Source organism: Melopsittacus undulatus, unplaced genomic scaffold, assembly GCF_012275295.1.
Source record: "Melopsittacus undulatus isolate bMelUnd1 unplaced genomic scaffold, bMelUnd1.mat.Z mat_scaffold_415_arrow_ctg1, whole genome shotgun sequence".
In the NCBI taxonomy this organism is placed as follows: domain Eukaryota; kingdom Metazoa; phylum Chordata; class Aves; order Psittaciformes; family Psittaculidae; genus Melopsittacus; species Melopsittacus undulatus.
In genome coordinates, this window is record NW_022994308.1 from 18,970 (window position 1) to 39,215 (window position 20,246).

General features: G+C 41.7%; 1 protein-coding gene across 1 annotated transcript in view; it reads left to right on the plus strand.

The window, feature by feature from the left end:
* Positions 1-4,083: 4,083 nt before the first annotated feature.
* The window catches only part of LOC117438506 (N-terminal EF-hand calcium-binding protein 1-like), a gene marked incomplete at its 3' end in the record, with an annotated part of 43,698 nt that continues 27,535 nt past the window's right edge, over positions 4,084-20,246 (plus strand). The window contains exons 1-2 of the mRNA XM_034073999.1: positions 4,084-4,411; positions 14,690-14,765. Of these exons, the coding sequence (XP_033929890.1) occupies positions 4,084-4,411; positions 14,690-14,765 (404 nt within the window). The remainder of the gene's footprint in view (positions 4,412-14,689; positions 14,766-20,246) is intronic.

Sequence of the window (20,246 nt, forward strand, 5' to 3'; positions counted from 1 at the left end):
GAGATCATGCAAATAAACAAAAAGGACAAACTAATGTTCTAGTACAAGCTGTGTGGTTTCCTCCTGCAGGAACTCTTACCAGCATCTCTCCGAATTCCTTATGTGTAATTATGGCTTTACATTACATTTATTTTCCTGGTGATTCAGGAAAGAGCTCCGATACACACAGACTGCATCCAAGTTCACCTGCTGATGTACGTCCTACATCCCAGTTGCCTATGCTGGATTGCCATTGGAGTGTACTGTGGCTCCAGCCCAGTCAGTTTCTGGGTTTCCTTTCCACCAAAGAACAGGTATGGGATCAGAGGGAAAGGAGGGCAGACTGAGGTCTTGCCCCAAGAGGAATCAGGGTGAGGGTAAATTCAGTCCCCGAGCTGGGGACCTTGATGTGATTTTTATACAATGAGCTAGACGTAGCCACACACTCCATCTGTAGGTAGCTGACCCAACATTTTTCCAGGCACACCGTCAGTCTTTTCAGATTTTGTACATCTACCCTTGCTGTCACTGGCACGGATGTTGTATGGAAGGGGACTCACTTCTTCATCCTCACAAACCCATTTGTGGAAACAGGGAGATGTAAAGATACTGGCTCCTCACTTGGGTCAGATTAGTCCATGTGCAAGACACAAGATGGAAACGAAGGTGGCCTCTAGCATCCTCTGTTGCCACTGATATAACTATTCATGTCCACACACATACTAACTCTGAAATTTCTGCTTGTACAGTTTAGGATCACAAAAAGTCAAGAGGGAGCTGTTACAGGGAGCAGAACATGAATCATAGAATCATAGAATAGTTAGGATTGGAAAGGACCTCAAGATCATCTAGTTCCAACCCCCCTGCCATGGGCAGGGACACCTCACACTAAACCGTATCACCCAAGGCTTCATCCAACCTGGTCTTGAACACTGCCAGGGATGGAGCATTCACTACCTCCCCGGGCAACCCATTCCAGTGCCTCACCACCCTAACAGTAAAGAATTTCTTCCTTATATCCAATCTAAACCTCTGCTGTTTAAGTTTGAACCCGTTACCCCTTGTCCTATCACTACAGTCCCTAATGAATAGTCCCTCCCCAGCATCCCTGTAGGACCCCTTCAGATACTGGAAGGCTGCTATGAGGTCTCCATGCAGCCTTCTCTTCTCCAGGCTGAACAGTCCCAACTTTCTCAGCCTGTCTTCATATGGGAGGTGCTCCAGTCCCCTGATCATCTACTCAAACTGATTTGGGGTTGGCTGACAGAGCACTAATCCAGGTGGTCAAACCATGACAAAACTTGTTTGAAGAGCTGATGTTGTATTATGCTGACTCAGTTCTTTAAATAGGTACCAATCAACTCCTGTGCTGAAAAAAAGAACTATAACACAGACAATTTCCTTAGCCAAGGGCAAATAGTGCTTTTTACTACAGATCTGTGGGGTTCCCAAGCGTATAAGCTGTTCTTCTGTTGGAAAGCTTGTATTTTGACATAAGCATTACATAGTGGTTTTCCTGTCATTTAGAGGCAACACACATAGCTAACCATCATGGAGTGATTTAGAAACTTGATTAGAGGGTTAGGCAGCTTGCATTTCCTCTGTGAAAGGGAAGTTTGTCTTTCTCAGCATTGATGGCTCTTGTTGCACAGCCCACTGCACAGCAAGTGTAAAGTAGCTCTTATTGCCAGTTTTCATTTGCTGTTTTTTCCCAGATAAAAGGGCAAAACCATTAAATACTGGCTGGCCACTTCATGTCACATGAGCAAAGATGATAGCACAGTAGGCTGGTTTCTAAATAAAAGTTTAATGGTTTGACAAATGGCAAGGCAAACAGCAGGCACTTTTAGGTTTAATCCTTACCTGCACATGAAACAACTTTCCTTCTTATAACAGATGATAAGCAGCATGGGTCTGTGACAGCAGAAGCAAATTTAATCCTGAGTGCTGGCCTCTGCTATCCTCACCTGGGGAATTCATAGAGCTGTCACCCTCCCGTCAAGACAGCAGGTACCATACCTGTACTTCAATGTCACAGAAACCTCAGGCCACATTCCCTCTCCTGCATCTCACAACCTCTTGCTCAGAGGCAGATGGAAATCACTAAAGGTAAAGGAAGCTGGTAAAATTCAGAGCTTCCATCTGCTTGTGTTGTTAAAATTATTGCTTGAGATAATTTTAAAGTGGTATAAAAAAGTATCACCACTAAGTGATGCATACACTCTCAGATTTGTTTGTTCGCTCATCTGCACTTGAAAGCTAAAGTCTCTAAACATGATTACTTGAAATGTGCTTTCAAATTTCTATACCACACAAAGGTGATTTGCAAATTAGTTTTTTTAATCATGGAAATAATGGTTCCTAGTATAATCAAAGGCCTGTGACTTATTTTTGCTTTGCTTTATTTTTTTCCCTGAAAATATCTGGATTGCCTTTTTTTAATTATTTTTCAGGAAGATTTCTCTAAGCAAAATAATGACAGTGAATGTTAAGACTAACCAAAGGGAAAGGATACTGGTTCTTCAACCAAAGTCTTTTCATTCCAAGACAGTAATTAGTCGATAAAGTTAAATATGTAAAGTTTTGTTATAACAGTTAATTATAAACCAAGCCCCTCTACAGTCTAAAGAAGCTTTTCATTATCTCCACTCATCCTCCTGGCTCTTGAGATGACCTCTGGAATTTTTCTTCTTTTCTCTCCCTCTGTAAAGAAATACATTCCCATACTTCCATCCAAAGAATCAGATTAAATAAAAGCCTTTCAGTATTATTAAAAAGCAAAAACAGCCTGAGATTATTTTTCATGTCTTTTTTGAGCCATCTTTATGATGTGATATAAAAATTTCTCACCCTCTGAAATTCCTCATCTTTCCTTTTGGACAGTTCTCCCTCAGCATTGTGTGCAGTTCTGGTCTCCTCAATATAAAAAGGACATGGTACTGTTAGAACAAGTCCAGAGGAGGGCCATGAGGATGATCAGGGGACTGGAGCACCTCCCATATGAAGACATGCTGAGAAAGTTGGGGCTGTTCAGCCTGGAGAAGAGAAGGCTGCATGGAGACCTCATAGCAGCCTTCCAGTATCTGAAGGGAGCCTACAGGGATGCTGGTGAGGGACTATTCATCAGGCACTGCAGTGACAGGACAAGGGATAACGGGTTGAAACTTAAACAGGGGAAGTTTAGATTGGATATAAGGAAGAAATTCTTTACTGTTAGGATGGTGAGGTACTGGAAAGGGTTGCCCGGGGAGGTAGTGAATGCTCCATCCCTGGCAGTGTTCAAGGCCAGGTTGGACGAAGCCTTGTTTAGTGAATTGTTTAGTGTGAGGTGTTCCTGCTCATTGCAGGGGGGTTGGAACTAGATGATCTTAAGGTCCTTTCCAACCCTAACTATTCTATGATTCTATGATTCCTCTCTCAGGTTTTCTTTTGAAACATAGGAAGGGAGGTGAAAGAAGCAGGAACACTCATGCACAGCAAGCTGTGCCACAGCTGAGGCTCTTCATACATGAAGGTGACATGAAGGTGTTTTAAAGTAGAAACTTCGCTCTAACGTTCTGTATGTTTTACATAATCTATAATAATATGTGGTGATATAATGTATGATAAATAACACCATAATGTATAATGTATCATTGCTAGTGGTGCATGGTAGGAGAACAAAGCCAAAGCCCCCATTATGTGATGTCCATATAATAGCCTCCTGGCATACCTCTGAAATAACACAAACAGAAGTTTCCCTCAGGACTGCTCTCCTCCTCACCCCTACATCCTCCTCCTCCCCTGCATTCACCCTGCAGAGCCTGCTCATGCCCCATCTCACAGCTCCCACTTGCTCCATCCCCAACAAACACAAGCACTCCCAGATCCTCCCAGCCCCTGATTTTTGACCAGGCAACTTTATTATATTCAAGGACCATATTTTCAAGCCCAAGTGCTTTTGTAGAGTGCAGCTGATCATAGTATCTCCATCAGGCCACGTGAAGTTCAGTTTTCCCCCCATCACCCCTCCGCACTGAGGAGACCTCAAAGCATGGCCAGTCTTGCAGTTCAAGAGATCTCCCCCAAGTCAGCGTACTCAAGGGGAAAGCTGCCAACGTGACGATGAAAACTTGGCCTGACAAAGGCAGGCTGCAAGAACCCAGTGTCTGCCATGGAGGGAGCGCAAGTCTCTCCACGAGCCCACTTCAAAGACGCAACAAGGCACCTGCGGAGCAGAACAGGACAAACTCTTCCCCGTGTCCCCGCGGGCGAGCGGGAGCAGCAGCAGCCCCTCCCCAGCCTCTTTTGGGTGCTTTCCCCAGCGACAGGCGAGGCGGGGCGTGCGGCTCGGCCCCGCCAAAGCCACCCAGCCCGGCCGGGGGCGGCGACGGTTGCGGCGGACGGATGGCGGCGGAGCCGGGAGCGGGGCTGCGCATCTTCCGCGATGTGAGTACGCGGCATCCCTCACATGAACTCCTCCCTCCAGCAGCTGGGGGGTGCGTGTCGTGTTTGTCTTATTTATTTATGTTTTGCTTTTTTCCCCCCATCTTTCCTCCCTGGGGTGGAAGGGAGCGAAACACAGCAGAGCAGTGGGTCTTTCGTTTTCCCTTTCTCTTCTCCTTTCCTTTTTCTTTTCCTTTATTTTCCTCTTCCCCCTCCCTTTCTCTTTGATCTTCCCCTTTCTTTCTCCTCTTCCTTTTCCCCTTTCTTCTCATTCCCTTTCCTCTTCTCCTTCCCTTTCGTTTTTCTGCTTTCCTTTCCCTTTCCCTTTTCCCTTTCCTCTTTCCCCTTCCTCTTTCCCTTTCCTCTTTCCCTTTTTTCCCTTTCCTTTTCCCTTTCCCTTTTCCCTTTCCCCTTCCTCTTTCCCTTCCTCTTTCCCCTTCCTCTTTCCCTTTCCTCTTTCCCTTCCTCTTTCCCTTTTCCCTTTCCCTTTCCTTTTCCCTTTTCCCTTTCCCTTTTTCCTTTTCCCTTTTCCCTTTTCCTTTTCCTTTTCGCTTTTCCCTTTTTTCTTTTTCCTTTTCATTTTTCTTTTCTCTTTCCCTTTTCCCTTTCCCTTTTCCCTTTCCCCTTTTTTCTTTTCCTTTTCCCTTTTTTCTTTTCCCTTTTCCCTTTCCCTTTTTCCCTTTCCCTTTCCTTTTCCCTTTTCCCTTTCCCTTTCCTTTTCCCTTTTCCCTTTCCCCTTTTCCTATTCTCTTTCCCTATTCCCTTTTCCTTTATACCCCTTTTTCACTTTCCCCTTTCCCTTTTTCCTTACCCCTTTTCCCCCTTCCCCCTTTTTTCCCCTTTCCTCCCCTTTCTTTTCTCCCTTTCCCCTTCTGTCCATTTCCTTTTCTCTTTTCTCCTTCCCTCTTTCTCCTTCGTTTTTTTAATGTTTTTTGGCATTTAAAATGCTCATGAGGGGAATGAGTTTGCTTCCTCTGGTGGCGTGCATGTGGGAGGAGAGCCTGTTAGCACCTGGAGCAGTTAGGAGAGGTGCTGGGTGAAAACACTGACACATTCAGAACACATTGCTTGGATTTCTGTTATTTTATTTTTTCTCTGGGCTCTTCACTGAAGCATTGCTCATGCTGCAGGTGTTCTTCCCAAGCTGTGCAGGTTCCCGCCCATCCCATTAGAGCTGGATGGATTCAAGGTGCCCAAGGCTGTGCCTCTAAGCCCCTCAGCCGTTGTAGGGGTAGCTCAGCAAGGTGCCATCCTACCCCTTAGGGGTGCTGGGCTAGACCATGACCAAGGGCCTCAGCATCTCACAAGATGCAGCTGTGAAGTTTTTGGTCTAAGTATGCCCAGCCCAGACCATTTCCTTGGACTGAGGCAAGTCCTGATAAAAGGCAAACTCCCACCTAAGATACTGCAAGGTATCCCCTGCATCTCACCTGTCCTGGTGAGACGTACATATCTTCAGACCAGCTCTACTACCAACTTAGATCTACTTAAGACCAACTCTTGTACCAGGATTAGTCCACAACATCAGTACTGTATTAAAGGATCATTCACCTAGCTTCGATAATGTGCCCACATTAACTTACCCAACATTTTACACAAATTATTTCCAGTAGCTCCCATCCTGCTCATCTCCCGATTTCTCAAGACTCCATGAGAGAAAGCGTTTAAATTAGACTCTTTTTTGCTTTTTATTTCCATTCAAGCGTATAAGGAAAATGCAGCTTTTCTGAATGTTAATACCACTTGTAAGAGAAACCAGAGAATTACAGGGCATACACCACAGACAGAAACCAAAGTAGCCAGGAAAGACTTAAAAAACATTAGCTTGAGCTCAGCCACACTGAGCTAGGAAACTGCTCATTGTCAGAATATCTCCTCCCTGGTTTTGTGTCAAAATCCCTAGCAAGTGTCCCAAACGATTTTAAACATCTTCTTAATAAAAAAAAAAAAAAGGTTTTTTAAAAATATGAAAAATAATTAATTAAAATTTACAGTAATGATAAATACATTAAAATTAATTAAAATTAATTTCAACATAAACCCCAAAATTCCGTTTTCAGAACCTTTGCCACCTTTGACCCATATTTACAGAGCACTTCTAGTTGTTGAAAGTCTGCTGGTGCAGCTGTCCTAGTCCTGTCCACCCATAAGCCAAGCAGGAACAGCCGGCACTCCCAGTGACATAGAAGTCTTGCACAGGGTGTAGGCTGTGTCACTTGGTGTGGCTGTATCACCAGTGTGGCTCCACATGGGCCCTTGCTACTCACGGCACAAGTCACTGGTCATCTGTTAATATTGCTCAGGCTCATGCTGGGTATATTTATCTGCCTGCCTAAAGCACACCTTGTTCTTTCCCATCAGACACAGTGGGAAGCTCAGCCCAGGCACCTGTGAAGGAAGGAAGAGGGTTTCAGAGCTCACATCTACACGGGGGCACCTGCTGTTCCCTTTTTGCTTGAGTGTAACTGGGCAGAAGAAAGCTATCAGATCTCAGAAGGAAATGAGGTAGCTTGCCAATGAGAGAGGAGAAAGACCAGCAACAGTTCCCCCCCAAAATTCCAGTTAAAATTTCCAGGAATGTGGAAACTGTGTTTTACCTGTTAAGGATTATAGACAGGTTTTATTTTATTCAAATAATGCTTTTACTGGTCTTTCATTTGCTCTGCATTTAGTCTTTAGTTCTCATTAGGATAAAATTTCCAGTTTATGAGTAGAAGTTTAAAACCCCCAAAACAGTCCAATCCTCATACTGAAAATTGAGCTGCATCTTAGTAAGTTAATTTCATACTTCATGTGCTGTAAACTTGGTCCAGTGCAAAGTTCAGTTTAGAGACCATTAGTGAAGTCCTGGATATGGGTAACAATTCTGTTAGCTCCCCAACAATTTTCCCTTATAGAACAGTCATGAAGATGCTCTAACAGAGCTGGGCACCTTAGTCCTTGGGTTTCTCACTTGGTTTCACCTCTAGGAGCAGAGCAGTTATGGCATGTGCTGGAGAAGCTTTTTAAATAATACTAGGAGTTTATCAAACCAGAGAGTGTTTCCACTGCTGTCAGCTCTCAAAAATATATGTGCCCATTTTGAAACTCTTTACTGATATTCATAGCAACAATAGAAACTATATTTGGAAGATTTGCTTTCTTCCATTGTGTAAACTTGGAGCGTTGCCCAGACAACTCCCCATTGAAGTTCAGGCTGAAATAGTGATGGATGTCTACATCCAGAGGCACAGCAGGGGTGACAGCAGATGGCAACTGCACATATCTAAGTGTCACATGGTGACCCATGCCACAGCAGATCTATCTCATCTGGACAGCAAAGAAACTGGAGGAGACCCCCTCTGTTGGTTTCCACTCCCTGTGCCTGATCCCTTCTCCTGAGTGTGGACTAATGTCATGGTACCTGCAGTGGGACTGCAGCAGGGACTGGCGGGCATGGCAGCTTCACCAGCAATAAGACAAGGCAGTACACCTGCATACAGTCCTGGATGGGTTGCTTGCTGTGTCCTGCCACCCATGGCAGGGCTGGCTTGGAAGGCTTTGCAACCTCTGCTCACTGGTTGCACCCCTCGGGATCCTCCTCTCAGACTTTGCACAAGGAGTTGCAGACTGCCTGTATATTAAATGGCTTTTCCAGCAGGTGCCATTTACAGTGGGGAGAAAAGGCAGCTTGCACACCATGACAGTAAGCTGGGATCATGCACAGTTTTCATGGCAAAAGTATTGCAGGGAAGGGTCTCCAGCAGGTACCCTCATGCTCCTTTGCCTTCCCAGCTTATAAATCTCCCTGTTTTCCTTCTCCCCTTGCTTCTGCATCTGATTTCTACTTGCTATCAGGGAAATCTTCCTATCAGCTCCCACACATTGATTCTCGCTGCCTCCCACACTCAGTTGTGATCCCTTAATGCTGGGCTCCTCTCCTGACTTATACCTTTTTTTCCGTTCACCCACAAACCCCTAAGCCTTTCTCACCATCTCAGATGCTCAGCACATCCTCCCAGCTCTCATCCTTACTCTGCTTCCTTAACCACTTTTCTCAACCTTGAATTCAGTATCATGGTAGCCATACAGTATCAGGTTTTGTGCCTGAACATCATCCTTATAAGCCATGCACAGACTAGAAAATAAAAGCCAGTTCTGATTATGGTCCTGGTTTTCAGAGCACAGGAGGGGTTAAGAAAGTAGACATCAAACTATAGTTGCCCACTAAATTGTATTGTGCTATTAAACCCATTGAAAAAAAAGAGTGATTCTTGTTCTCTCTCTCTTTTTGTTTAGATATAAGAAGAGCAGACAAGAATGGTAAGACTGTGTCTTCCCCTCTCCCTTTGGAAAAAAAAACCATCCATCATCAATTCAGCATTTTAAGTCATGCTTTAAACATCCTAACATGAAAACCAGACATCCCTCATGCAATGTATTCTGTTGTGCACTGATCCTCCCTATGAATTCTTCAAGGGCAGATCTTGTGCTTTCATGATTTAGTGTATGTTTTTGATTTGCACTTTGGGTGCATGTGGGTGTTGTCTTAGTGACATTTTGTTCACAAGGTTTGAAATACTTGTTAGTATCTCCATCTCATGACTTCTTAAGAACACCACAGGCTATATCCAAGCAATCAGACTTGTTTCCTGCATTTGGCAGTTATGTGTTTGTTTGGCATGTCAGTAGGCAGGATAAACCCTTGAGCTCAATATGTAACACAAAAGCTGTTGAGGTTTTGTTATATTCTTCATTAGAGGTTTTGCCCACATACAGCATAGTACTGTAAGGCTTCACAGATGCTCCCATGCAGCAGGGAAAGGTCCTTGCTGTAAGGACTACAAGTGTAACTGCTGGATTTTTTTTGCTGTATACATAGTCATGGTCCTGAAACATGACTTTAACTCACTTTTCTCCACCTCAGAATTGCTGCACAACTTCGGACAAGTTGCATTTTTGGTTTTTGAGAGAAATGAAGCCACTAGCCTGTCCTCTGCATAACACAGACCATGAGATCTGGTACATTTGAGGCTATGAAGAGCTTCTGTAGCTCTGGAGTTACCATAATAGTATTTATACTTCACTCCGATAACCAGAGTTAGCTCTTGCAGGGCAAGAAGGAAACACAAGTTTCCTTGTAATAAAAAGCAGTTTTTTTAGTACTGTAATACCAAAATACGGGAAGAACGGGATGTGACTTGTTGCAGAAGCACCGGCCCAGACTATTGTCTCTTCCTGAAAGCATTGAACAGTGTTAAGCCCACATCTCAAACAGGTTTAACCCTGACAAGTAATTCCTATCAATCCTCAGAAAACAGGTATTGTGCAGGTTCAATAAAGTGTACTCTCAGATATCTGAAGGCATATGGACACCATTATGAAAATCAGAATAACTTTCAAGGAAGAACTGTTGGACAGTAAGGGGCTCCTGTGTGGTTTGGTGGCATAACTGAGCCTGTTGAATAGCTGTTTACTGTTGCTGAGAGGGCAGTCTCACCCGCACAGCCCGCCTCCAGTTGCTATTCCACCCCCAGCTCATGCAGCAACTGGCACTTCCCACGAGACCATGGCAGGCTCCCTCAGAGAGTTCAGGAGCCACAAAATCCGTCACTGTGAGAGTTTTTTGGGGGAGTGTTTTTGTTATTCCCCTCAGTCAGCTTGCCAGTGGCTTGCAAAGGCCGTGGTGGTACAAGCTGAATCCCAAGATGAGGGCTGGGATGGCAAGGAGATAAATGGCCCCTAGGGCTTCATGTCCCTGCCGTGGAATTTGAGCTCATGCTCTGTCCCAGCTGTGGTGGATCCACAGCACCTTCATGGTCAGGAAGACTCGCAGGCCTCACAGGGTTTACCCCCACAGCTTATTACTTACACATTGCTATAAAAACTAGGGGAAAACAGCTCACACAATCAGTGACAAACATGCTTGTACCAGCACCATACGAGACCACATCAGCTGCCACTGATTGTCACTGGCAACTGGTCACTGGCATTCGTACCTATATGTGGATGCTTTACAACATAGGTTGGAGAAAAGTGGCTAAGTTCAGCCACTTTAGTTCTGTTAACTTAAGTCCATGAACTTGAAATTGTTTCAGCTCTTATGTGCTTAATTGTGTTTGCTCAACCGCCAATTGCCCGTGGGACTTCCACTTTGCTAATCCAGCACTGCACAGCCTTCGTGTCACATTAATGGGGAGGAAGTTTGTTTTAAGGCTGGGAAGTACCTTCTCTGAAAGGTTATTGGATATGAGAAGATTTGCCTAACATGTTTACAGTGTTGTCAACACAGATTTTAAGCTTTTGTTAATGACTAGGATACATTTCAGTGTCACCCTTCTGAGTAATGGGAAAACAAGTATTGCCTTACAGTAATGCATACTATGTTACTGTCTGTGACATGGCCCTGTTAAGCTTTCTCATACACTTTTAATAGGACTCTCTCAGAGCTGCTGTACTTTTTCTCTCTGTGAGATTAAAACACCCCCCAAAAAATTAGCACCAAAAACCTTACTATACGCTTTGCTTGACAGCATCCATCCAAAAAAGTGAATTAAGCTGATAAATAAGAGTAGTATAGGAGATAGGAATTTAGGAACTGTGGAGCTTCAGGTTAGCTTTCCACAACAAAGGCAGACAGTAGTTCTGCAAAGACAATATAAAATAAGAGATCAAAAGAGCCAAGAAATCCTGCTGAATTGCTGTTACTTAAAAATACTACAGTGATTTATGACAGCAGGGTTTAATTGAGAAGTTCCTTTATCAGTCCCTGTCTTTTTGAAAGAAGCTGTACAATGTTGTTTCTTTTGCAGTGGTGGCTTCTTTCTTTGCCAGCTCAGGTATATAAATCATTCTGTTACCTTCCTGTGTCTGGAAATACCACTGTGCACAGCTTCCCAAAGAGGGTCAGCTTCATACACTCAAATCTATAGCTCTTATTTCATGGGTGATCAGCTCTGCACTGTATAAAGATCTGCACTCCTCACACAACTGAAAAGGTCGTGTGATTTTCTTAGAAGGAGCACAAGACACAGGGAAGGAATATCACATTTCTAAGAAATACATGGTGTATAATATTGACAAAAGCAGCAGAGAGCCCAAAGAGGAAAAAAGTAATTTCATAAAGGTGAGATGTTGCACATTGGCCTTTTTGGAAAGGAGGGGTTTCAGGTTTACATGTCAAAATGAAATACTGATCAGATTTAATTTTACAAAACTCCATAGAATCATAGAATAGTTAGGGTTGGAAAGGACCTTAAGATCATCTAGTTCCAACCCCCCTGCCATGGGCAGGGACACCTCACACTAAACCGTATCACCCAAGGCTTCATCCAACCTGGCCTTGAACACTGCCAGGGATGGAGCATTCACAACCTCCCTGGACAACCCATTCCAGTACCTCCACCACCCTAACAGTAAAGAATTTCTTTCTTAGATCCACTCTAAACCTCTGCTGTTTAAGTTTGAACCCGTTACCCCTTGTCCTATCACTACAGTCCCTAATGAATAGTCCCTCACCAGCATCCCTGTAGGCCCCCTTCAGATACTGGAAGGCTGCTATGAGGTCTCCATGCAGCCTTCTCTTCTCCAGGCTGAACAGCCCCAACTTTCTCAGCCTGTCTTCATATGGGAGGTGCTCCAGTCCCTTGATCATCCTCGTGGCCATCCTCTGGACTTGTTCCAACAGTTCCATGTCCTTTTGATGTTGAGGACACCAGAACTGCACACAATGCTCCAGGTGAGGTCTCACGAGAGCAGAGTAGAGGGGCAGGATCACCTCCCTTGACCTGCTGGTCACGCTCCTTTTGATGCAGCCCAGGATATGGTTGGCTTTCTGGGCTGCAAGCACACACTGAAGCCTGCTCATGTTCAATTTCTTATTGGACCAGCAGCCCCAAGTCCTTCCCTGCAGGTTTGCTGTGAATCTGTTCTCTGCCCAACCTGTAGCTGTGCCTGGGATTGCTCCGACCCAGGTGTAGGACCTTGCACTTGGCATGGTTAAACTTCATGAGGTTGGCATCAGCCCCACCTCACAAGCGTGTCAAGGTCCCTCTGGATGGTATTCCTTCCCTCCAGTGTATCAACCGAACCACACATCTTGGTGTCATTGGCAAACTTGCTGAGGGCGCACTCAATTCCACTGTCCACGTCACTGGACAAAGGTGTTGAACAACACTGGTCCCAACACTGATCCCTGAGGGACACCACTTGTTACTGGTTTCCAGCCAGACATTGAACCATTGACCACAACTCTTTGAGTGCGCCCATCCAGCCAGTTCTTTATCCACCGAGTGGTCCACTTATCAAATTGATGACACTCCAATTTAGAGACAAGGATGTCATGTGGGACAGTGTCAAACGCTTTGCACAAGTCCAGGTAGATGACGTCAACTGCTCCACCCCTGTCCATCACTTTTGTAGCCCCATCATAGAAGGCCACCAAATAAGTCAGACAGGATTTCCCCTAGTTAAGCCATGCTGGCTGTCACCAAGCACCTTTCTCTTTTTCATGTGCCCTAGCATGCCTTCCAAAAGAATCTGCTCCCAGATTTTGCCAGGCATAGAGATGAGACTGACTGGTCTGTAGTTCCCCAAGTTATCCATTTTCCCCTTCTTGAAAATGGGGGTTATATTTCCCTTTTCAAGTCATCAAATAGGCTCAAACCTCCTTGGGGTTTGACAGCCACAGGCTCAGTGATGCATCAGTCAGTGTTGATAACATTCAAAATGTATTGAGAATAAATAGCAATGAAGAAAAAGTCAGTGTCTGCTCTTGGATGGTAAAATTTAAAGGAAATAGCTAAAGTGTCCAGCCTGTCCGTTGGCAGATCTTTAGTTTTCTGGATTGATGCAAAGCAAATGATCCTGAAGAAGAGAGATAGACAGATGTTTTAGGGTTTGTGTCATACCCAGACTGTTCTATGTATAAAGTCATAATATGTTCATCTCAGGAAAGTTACCAAAAAATCACTAGTTTCTTCAGTATGTGTGTAACTTCCATGCAAATCACTAATTCCCAGCAAAGGCTAAAGCTGCAGAGGCAATTTGATTTAACAATCAATTGTATCTGTATGAATCAAAGGAAGCAGAGCTATGAAAAGAATCTCATTTCAACAAGCTCAGTGTTTATATTCCTTCTCCGTAGCCAGTGCCAAACAGCAAATGTATTAGATTCTCAATTAGGTAGGCACAGCAGTATTGTGGCATGCTTGGTTTTAGCTCATTTACATCTTGACATTTTATTTTGATCATAATGATGATTATCTTCAGCTACAATCTGTCTTTTCATATTGAACATTTCCAAATGTTTTGGTGAAGCAGACAGTTAATTCGTACAATTTTCAAACCCCTTGCAAGATTATGTATGTGAAGCCATATATTCAAGTCAAAGAAATGATGAAATAATAGCAAGTAAAAGAGTGATGAAACCCCTGTGCTCTGCTCTTCAAATCTGCATGCTGTAGTAGAGCATGTAGTTATAGGACTCAGTTACTGCCTTTATAATAGATTCTTCACCACTATAAAATTAGGCCACAATATGCTGTAGATTAGTCTAGTACTTAAACAGCTTAAACTTACCCTTTACAGTTGTTTAGTGCCCTAAGAGGGTTTCAGTACATTACTGAAGGAAGAGAAAGAGACATGAACTTAAATTTAGTGCTACCCCAAGTAGAGTTATAAGGATTTAGGATTTTAGGATTTTAGGATTTTCTTTCTGCTTAATGAGGCCCAGGTCAATTTAAATAAATTATTACTTATCTATCCTTTAACCATTCAAATTTCTTCTAAATAAAGGCAAAAGGTGCATTTCTTTCTTTTTTTTTTTTTTTTTTGCATTTGTTTGCTGGTTATCAGTCTTGCTTTTAAAACTCACTACATTAGTCACTGATTTTCCATGAAGATGTGAAGACATGGGCAGGAACAGGGTAAGGAAAGCGTATGGCAGGATGGGGAGAGGAGACAATGAATGGGATCTGGGCAAAGATAGGACTATATTCATGCATTTGTCAATAAAGACTTACCGACACCAAACTAACTTTGCTTGAAAGATAAGAAGGAAGAGGAAGAGATACTAGGCAAATTGAAAACTCTGGTGCAACAGCTGACACAACAGCACTTAGCATCATGTTCTTCATGTGTCTTGATCAAATACGTAAATTTTCTACATTTAGTCTGAAGAGCTAGAGGTTTTAATAGTTTCCTCTTGCATTGTGTTGAAACAAGCAAAACTATAAACAAAACAAAGGCACTTTCCATTTCTTCATTGTTTCAGATGATGGAAAAACTCTCCTTTGATGAATTCAAGCTTACTTTGCTGACGGAATTCTGAGTGGAGAAGAACTACATGAACTTTTTCACACCATTGATACACACAACAATGAGTAAGTGCCCCCTTCTTAATATTACAGTGCTACTCTCCTGTACCTGAGAATGGAAGAGACATCAGGCTGATTTCAGAAAACAACGTCTGAGAGAAAACGCTGCATGAGGGAAGCTGGCTGTGGCATATGGCTCTAAACTGTTACAAGTGATGTGTTTCTAAACTTGTAGAAATACCTGCATGTTCCAGTAATGTGATTTAGGTCCTGAAAACACGGGGTAGAAGGCAACAAAGACAGCAGTTTCACAGATAAACAGACAACACAAGAGAAGCAGCAATGTAAATGAGATGTCCCTCATGATAAGAATAGAAGGCTGTTGTTATTTCCCTTGCTTCCCATAGTTTTATAATTATCAAAAGTGCTTATGTGCTATAAATTCAAAGCAGAAGATTGCAAAATAAATAGATACCATGTACAGAATAAATAAATGTAACATTTTATTTCCTCAGGTTTCTTAAAATCAGTGGCAAATACATTGGCAAAAATCAGTGGCAAAAACAAATATGATCTTCAGTAATATAAAGCATGCAGTATGTCTAATCCTAGCAAAATGAATAGTGCTTATTAGAACACTGTGGGAATTTGCTTAGCAGGTTAAGGACCTCCATGCAAGTTTTTAACCCAAACACTCATTTCAGAGCTGTTTCATACAGCTTTGGTCTTCCTCATGTGTACCACATATCTGCATGAAAGTGGTTTTATTTTACCATGATTCCATTTGTCTGCGTTTGTCAGGAAGCATCCTGGTAAGGGCAGCTATCCTCAATGACTATGTAACATTTCAAATTAAAAAAAAAAAATAGATGTTCTACATTTATTTTTTCCTTTTCATTTGATTTGTAAAGCTTTTTTTTTCATTTGTAAGATATTTTTATTTCTAAACTTTTTCTCTTTAGCAGAGAAATCTGGATCTGAACAATATGTGGAAAAGTAAGAATAACATTAAAGGGTTTTTTATCTGAGAGATAGGCATACCTGAAGAATAGGTGTGACTTCATTGAATGCTACAGTGTCCTGGGTTCAGTTGTAACAGTTATTTTTTCTCCTTCTTAGTAGCTGGTGCAGTGCTGTGCTTTCAGCTTTAGTCTGAGAACAATCCTGGTAACACATCAATGTTTTTAGTTGTTGCTAAGGAATGCTTACTCCGATCAAGGACTTTTTCAGTAATATGTATGTAATTACATACAGTTATAAGCTGAGAACAGGTAATGAAACTGTCACAACAGCCATTTTGAGATAGAGGTCATTTGCCAGGAAAAGCCTGGCAAAAAAGCAGGGCACAAAAAGTCACAGAGAATAAGTATCATGAAGGATGGATTTCAGGGAAATGAACAAGTGGAAGGATAAAAAAAGCCCTTATAAAATTGCATTTTCCAGCCAGAAGAAAGGGTGCTTTGTATTGACTGATTAATATCGGTTATAGAGTAGAACAGGTAATAACAACTTATAATAAGCTTTTTGAGTTTGGGTTGGGTTTTTTTTATTAAGTCTTTAAACTGGTAAAAGGGTTAGTGCCTGACTTTGCGGCTGAAAAGTATTCTGCAGTGCTTGATTTTGCTCTTTAACAGAGGTAAATAGTCTTTTGAAGGCTTTTCCCTTAGTACTTTTAAAGCTTTTGAGAACCCCTGTCATCAGGCAGGCGGCAAGATGGAGCATGTCAAATATCAGATGGATATAGCAAAGAGAGACATCTGAACAGTACAATATAAATTTCTTGTTAATATAGCTTTTCCAGCAAAAATCACATGAAGCAGATATAATGAGGACAGAAAAAACTTTACTCACTGGCATTTGCTGAAAAGGGCAGGTTATGTAAAATGTCTCAAATTAACCATCTGGTTAAGAAAATAGCAAAATGTTCATTGAACCTTGGGAAGTTTTGTAACATAAACATCAGGAGAATCATGTCCATATCAAACAATCCCCAAACCACTTATTTTGTGATGGTTTTTACTTGCAAATTACCCAAGGGAATGAAATTGAAAATCATGGTTTGTGCCTATAAATCTCAAGTAGTTTGTGGGTGGGTTTTGGTAGGGGAAGGTGAGAAATTCTACTCATTTGTGATTCTATTTGCACAGGCTATTTTGTTTCTCTTACCCAGTTTAAATACAGATTCTGTCAAATTCTGGGCAAATGATTTATTTTCTCTCTGCTTCACTATTTACAAAATGCAGACTGTAGTTCCCTATGCCTGAAAATATTTTGTAAGCATTGAGATTACACAATGATTTATGCTACATGTAAATGCTTAGGACAGAGAGCTAAGGAACCATGTCATGATCCACTAGATCCTTTCTTGGAGTATCTCAAGATTTCATACTCAGCTTGTCACAAGAGCAGACAGGTTGTTTCCACACCTGCGCTAAGTCTTGTAGCACTGCCAGCATTCAAAACCTCACTATCTGCTCTGTGCGTGAGTCTTTGTTCTTCAAAGCCTGAAGATAAAAGGGACAGGTTGCCTTGAGATATTGATGGGCCACAAGCTCAATCAGTATGAGTTCTCAGCTCTGCTGCAGCAATCTTTCAAAAAAATATCAAAGCATACAAAACTTACATCAGCTTAACACTTTTTGAACTCCCTGTTACAGGGGTCCTAATGTCAATCTTGTGAAGAGAGACTTAGAAGATTATCAACTTTGAAAAAGACTAAGCCATCTAAGGTAACATACCTGTTACAAAGCCTTTGGAAACTATGGAGGCTATGGAAGACTGCTAAAATGAGCAATTACCATTTTTAGTGTGACAGCAGGGCAAATAATAGGGGGTTTTAACTTCCCAGTAACTGAGGTTTTGTCTGCCTAATTGACTGTGATCTCTGCACCTTACTGTTTGGTACAGTGACCATAATCACCAGGAAAAGAGATGAGTAGGAGTTAGTCACCGCCACTTGAAGATTCCAGGTTGAACAGGAGTTATTATGTCAGGATGAATTTGTATTTCCAATTTGTCTGGATCCTGAAGTACAGGTTATTCATTTGGGGCAGATCATTGCTTTTACTGAAAATTTGCATTACCTAAGGATCTTTCCTCAGTACAGCATTTGGACATATATTTTGCAATTTATGAATGTACTTACATGTAGACTACTTTGTGGCTATTTTTTTTTTTCTAATTCATAAATTCTACATTACTTTGCAGGAAATCTAAATATTAAATTAGTACCAGTAAAGACATGCCATATAAATGGATTGCCTGATTTTTTTTAATGTCTATTCATTTTTTCTTGTAATACTGCCAGAAATAAATGTATGAGTTAATATATACAGGGTATGATATTCATAATAATGATGCTATCACTATGCAGACAACCAAATTAGGTGAAGTACTGTGTCCATGCAAAAAGAAAGGGTTTTATTTTTACCGATATTTTAGTACTGTTACAATGTTTTACATTCCTTGAAGGTCCTTTAATATAAAAGTTACATTTGTAAGAACCAGCAAACAAAAAGGTGAAACTGTAAACAATTACTTTTGAGGTGAGGTCTTCCATCTACTGAGCCATAAACCAATATAATTATTAGTTTGTAGGGCAACTAAACACAGTTACACAGAAATTTCCCTCATGGACAGACCAGCTCATACCTGTTCACAAGGCCTTAATATATAAGTTGTTGTTTTTTTAAAGGCCTCCAGTGACCACAAAGAAACAAGAGGACACTGGACCAAGGGCCATTTTGGTGACCCAGTGAATGCCAGTCTCCTGTTTTTTAATGAAGACAGGGAGATAATATTGAGATTAATTAATACATTAAATTTTAATATTTTTCACTAAAACAAGCAACTTCTGATTATTCAGAGATACTGTGCTTCAAAAGCTACATAAAGAGGCAGTAGAACACTTTCATTAGGCCGTGCAACTAGCATTCCTGACATCTAAGTAGTATAAGGTAACTGCTTTAGAGGCGTAGCTTTAAACTATTCTTCTTTCAGTGGAGTTTCCAGTATTGTCATTACTTCAAATTGAAGCTGAAAGCCAATTAGGCATTGACTTTCCACTGAAAGTCACTTCTATATGTGCTTTCCAGGATCTCATGAAACCCTTGGGCAATCCTTATTCAATCACATGCCATTAAATAGTATAAAGAAGCTGTTATGGAGGGCCCTACTCAGATGCCCTCACTCTGTCAGTGTAAAAAAGGCTTTGCGTTGAAGCAGCAGTAATTAGGTGTGAGGTGTTAGCAGCCAGGTCTCCAGGTTCTCGTTTTCTAGCATGCACTTAGCACTTGGATCTACTGCAAAGCAGTGTCTTGTATTTAAAGACCTTTAAAAAGTACAGGCAAGAAATCAAGAGCACTATTAAAGACTTGAGCTTCAACCTAGAGTTGTACTAATGATCCTTCTCCCCTTATTCATATGGTTTAAAGGTTTTGCAGGACAGCCCAGAAATAGCCACAATAAAAGCATCTGGGCAAGATCTTAAGATCTGTTGAGGGTATCAGAAGGCCAAGATAGATTCTGACAGTGTGTTGAGCAGGAGTCAAGCCCCCACAATATGACTTAGATCAACATGAGGGGCACAGCTGTGAGCAAGAGGAATTGCTCATCTTTGCCTCCTGATTTGACATACATTTGACATGAGGAGGCAAATGCAGGTGCTGTAAAAGCACCAGAAGTCTTTCCTGGGGCTGAGAGAGAAGGTGATAAACACAGCCTCATGGAAGACAATGGTCTATAGGTTCATGTCTGAAGTAATTTTGAGGCTGAAGACCTACATGTACTCTGCTGTCTTGGAGCATCCCAGTTATTAACTCCTCTGTCAAAGTGAACATGAAACACTTGATTTTGGTTGTGTAGCAAAGAGTACTATAATGGCACGAGTATAAATCAATACACACAGCTCAAGCCAAAGGCTATCAGGGACTGATGCTCAAAGCCACTTGAAGATAAAAGTGAGCTAATGATGTTAACCTACAAGAAACATGTTTTCAGAAATTGCAGACTTTTACAAAGGCAATATCCGAGAAGTGTAAGGTAGAATAAAGCTGTCTTGCAACCTTAAGCATCGTGTTTCTTAACATATTCTCCTAAGCGCTATTTTTAACAGCAGGTTGGAGCACAAGAGTATTTTGCAGATTAAATAGGAAGATTAATAGGAATGTAATTGGGTTTGCTGACTTTCCATTTGAAAAATATAGAAGATTTTTTTTAGTGTTATTTCCATTGCTTTTTCACTTCTCAGCCCTTTTGAATCACTAAATCCCTAATGTATACACAAAATCCAAATCTGAAGATCTTTTGCTTCCCATGTTTGCATCTAATCAGGTGCAAAAAATTGTATTTTTATTGTAAATTTATATTTTAAATGTTTTAATAATGTGTGCATCATTCCTACTGGCTACTTTGTATCTTAAACATTTCTATAAACTTTCATCTGGTTTCACAATCCAGTGTGTACGTATGTTCAGTGCAGCTGTCTGAGGACTGTGATATTGCTGAAGGAGCTATTTAAACTTCTGATTATCCCAGTGCAGAAACCCC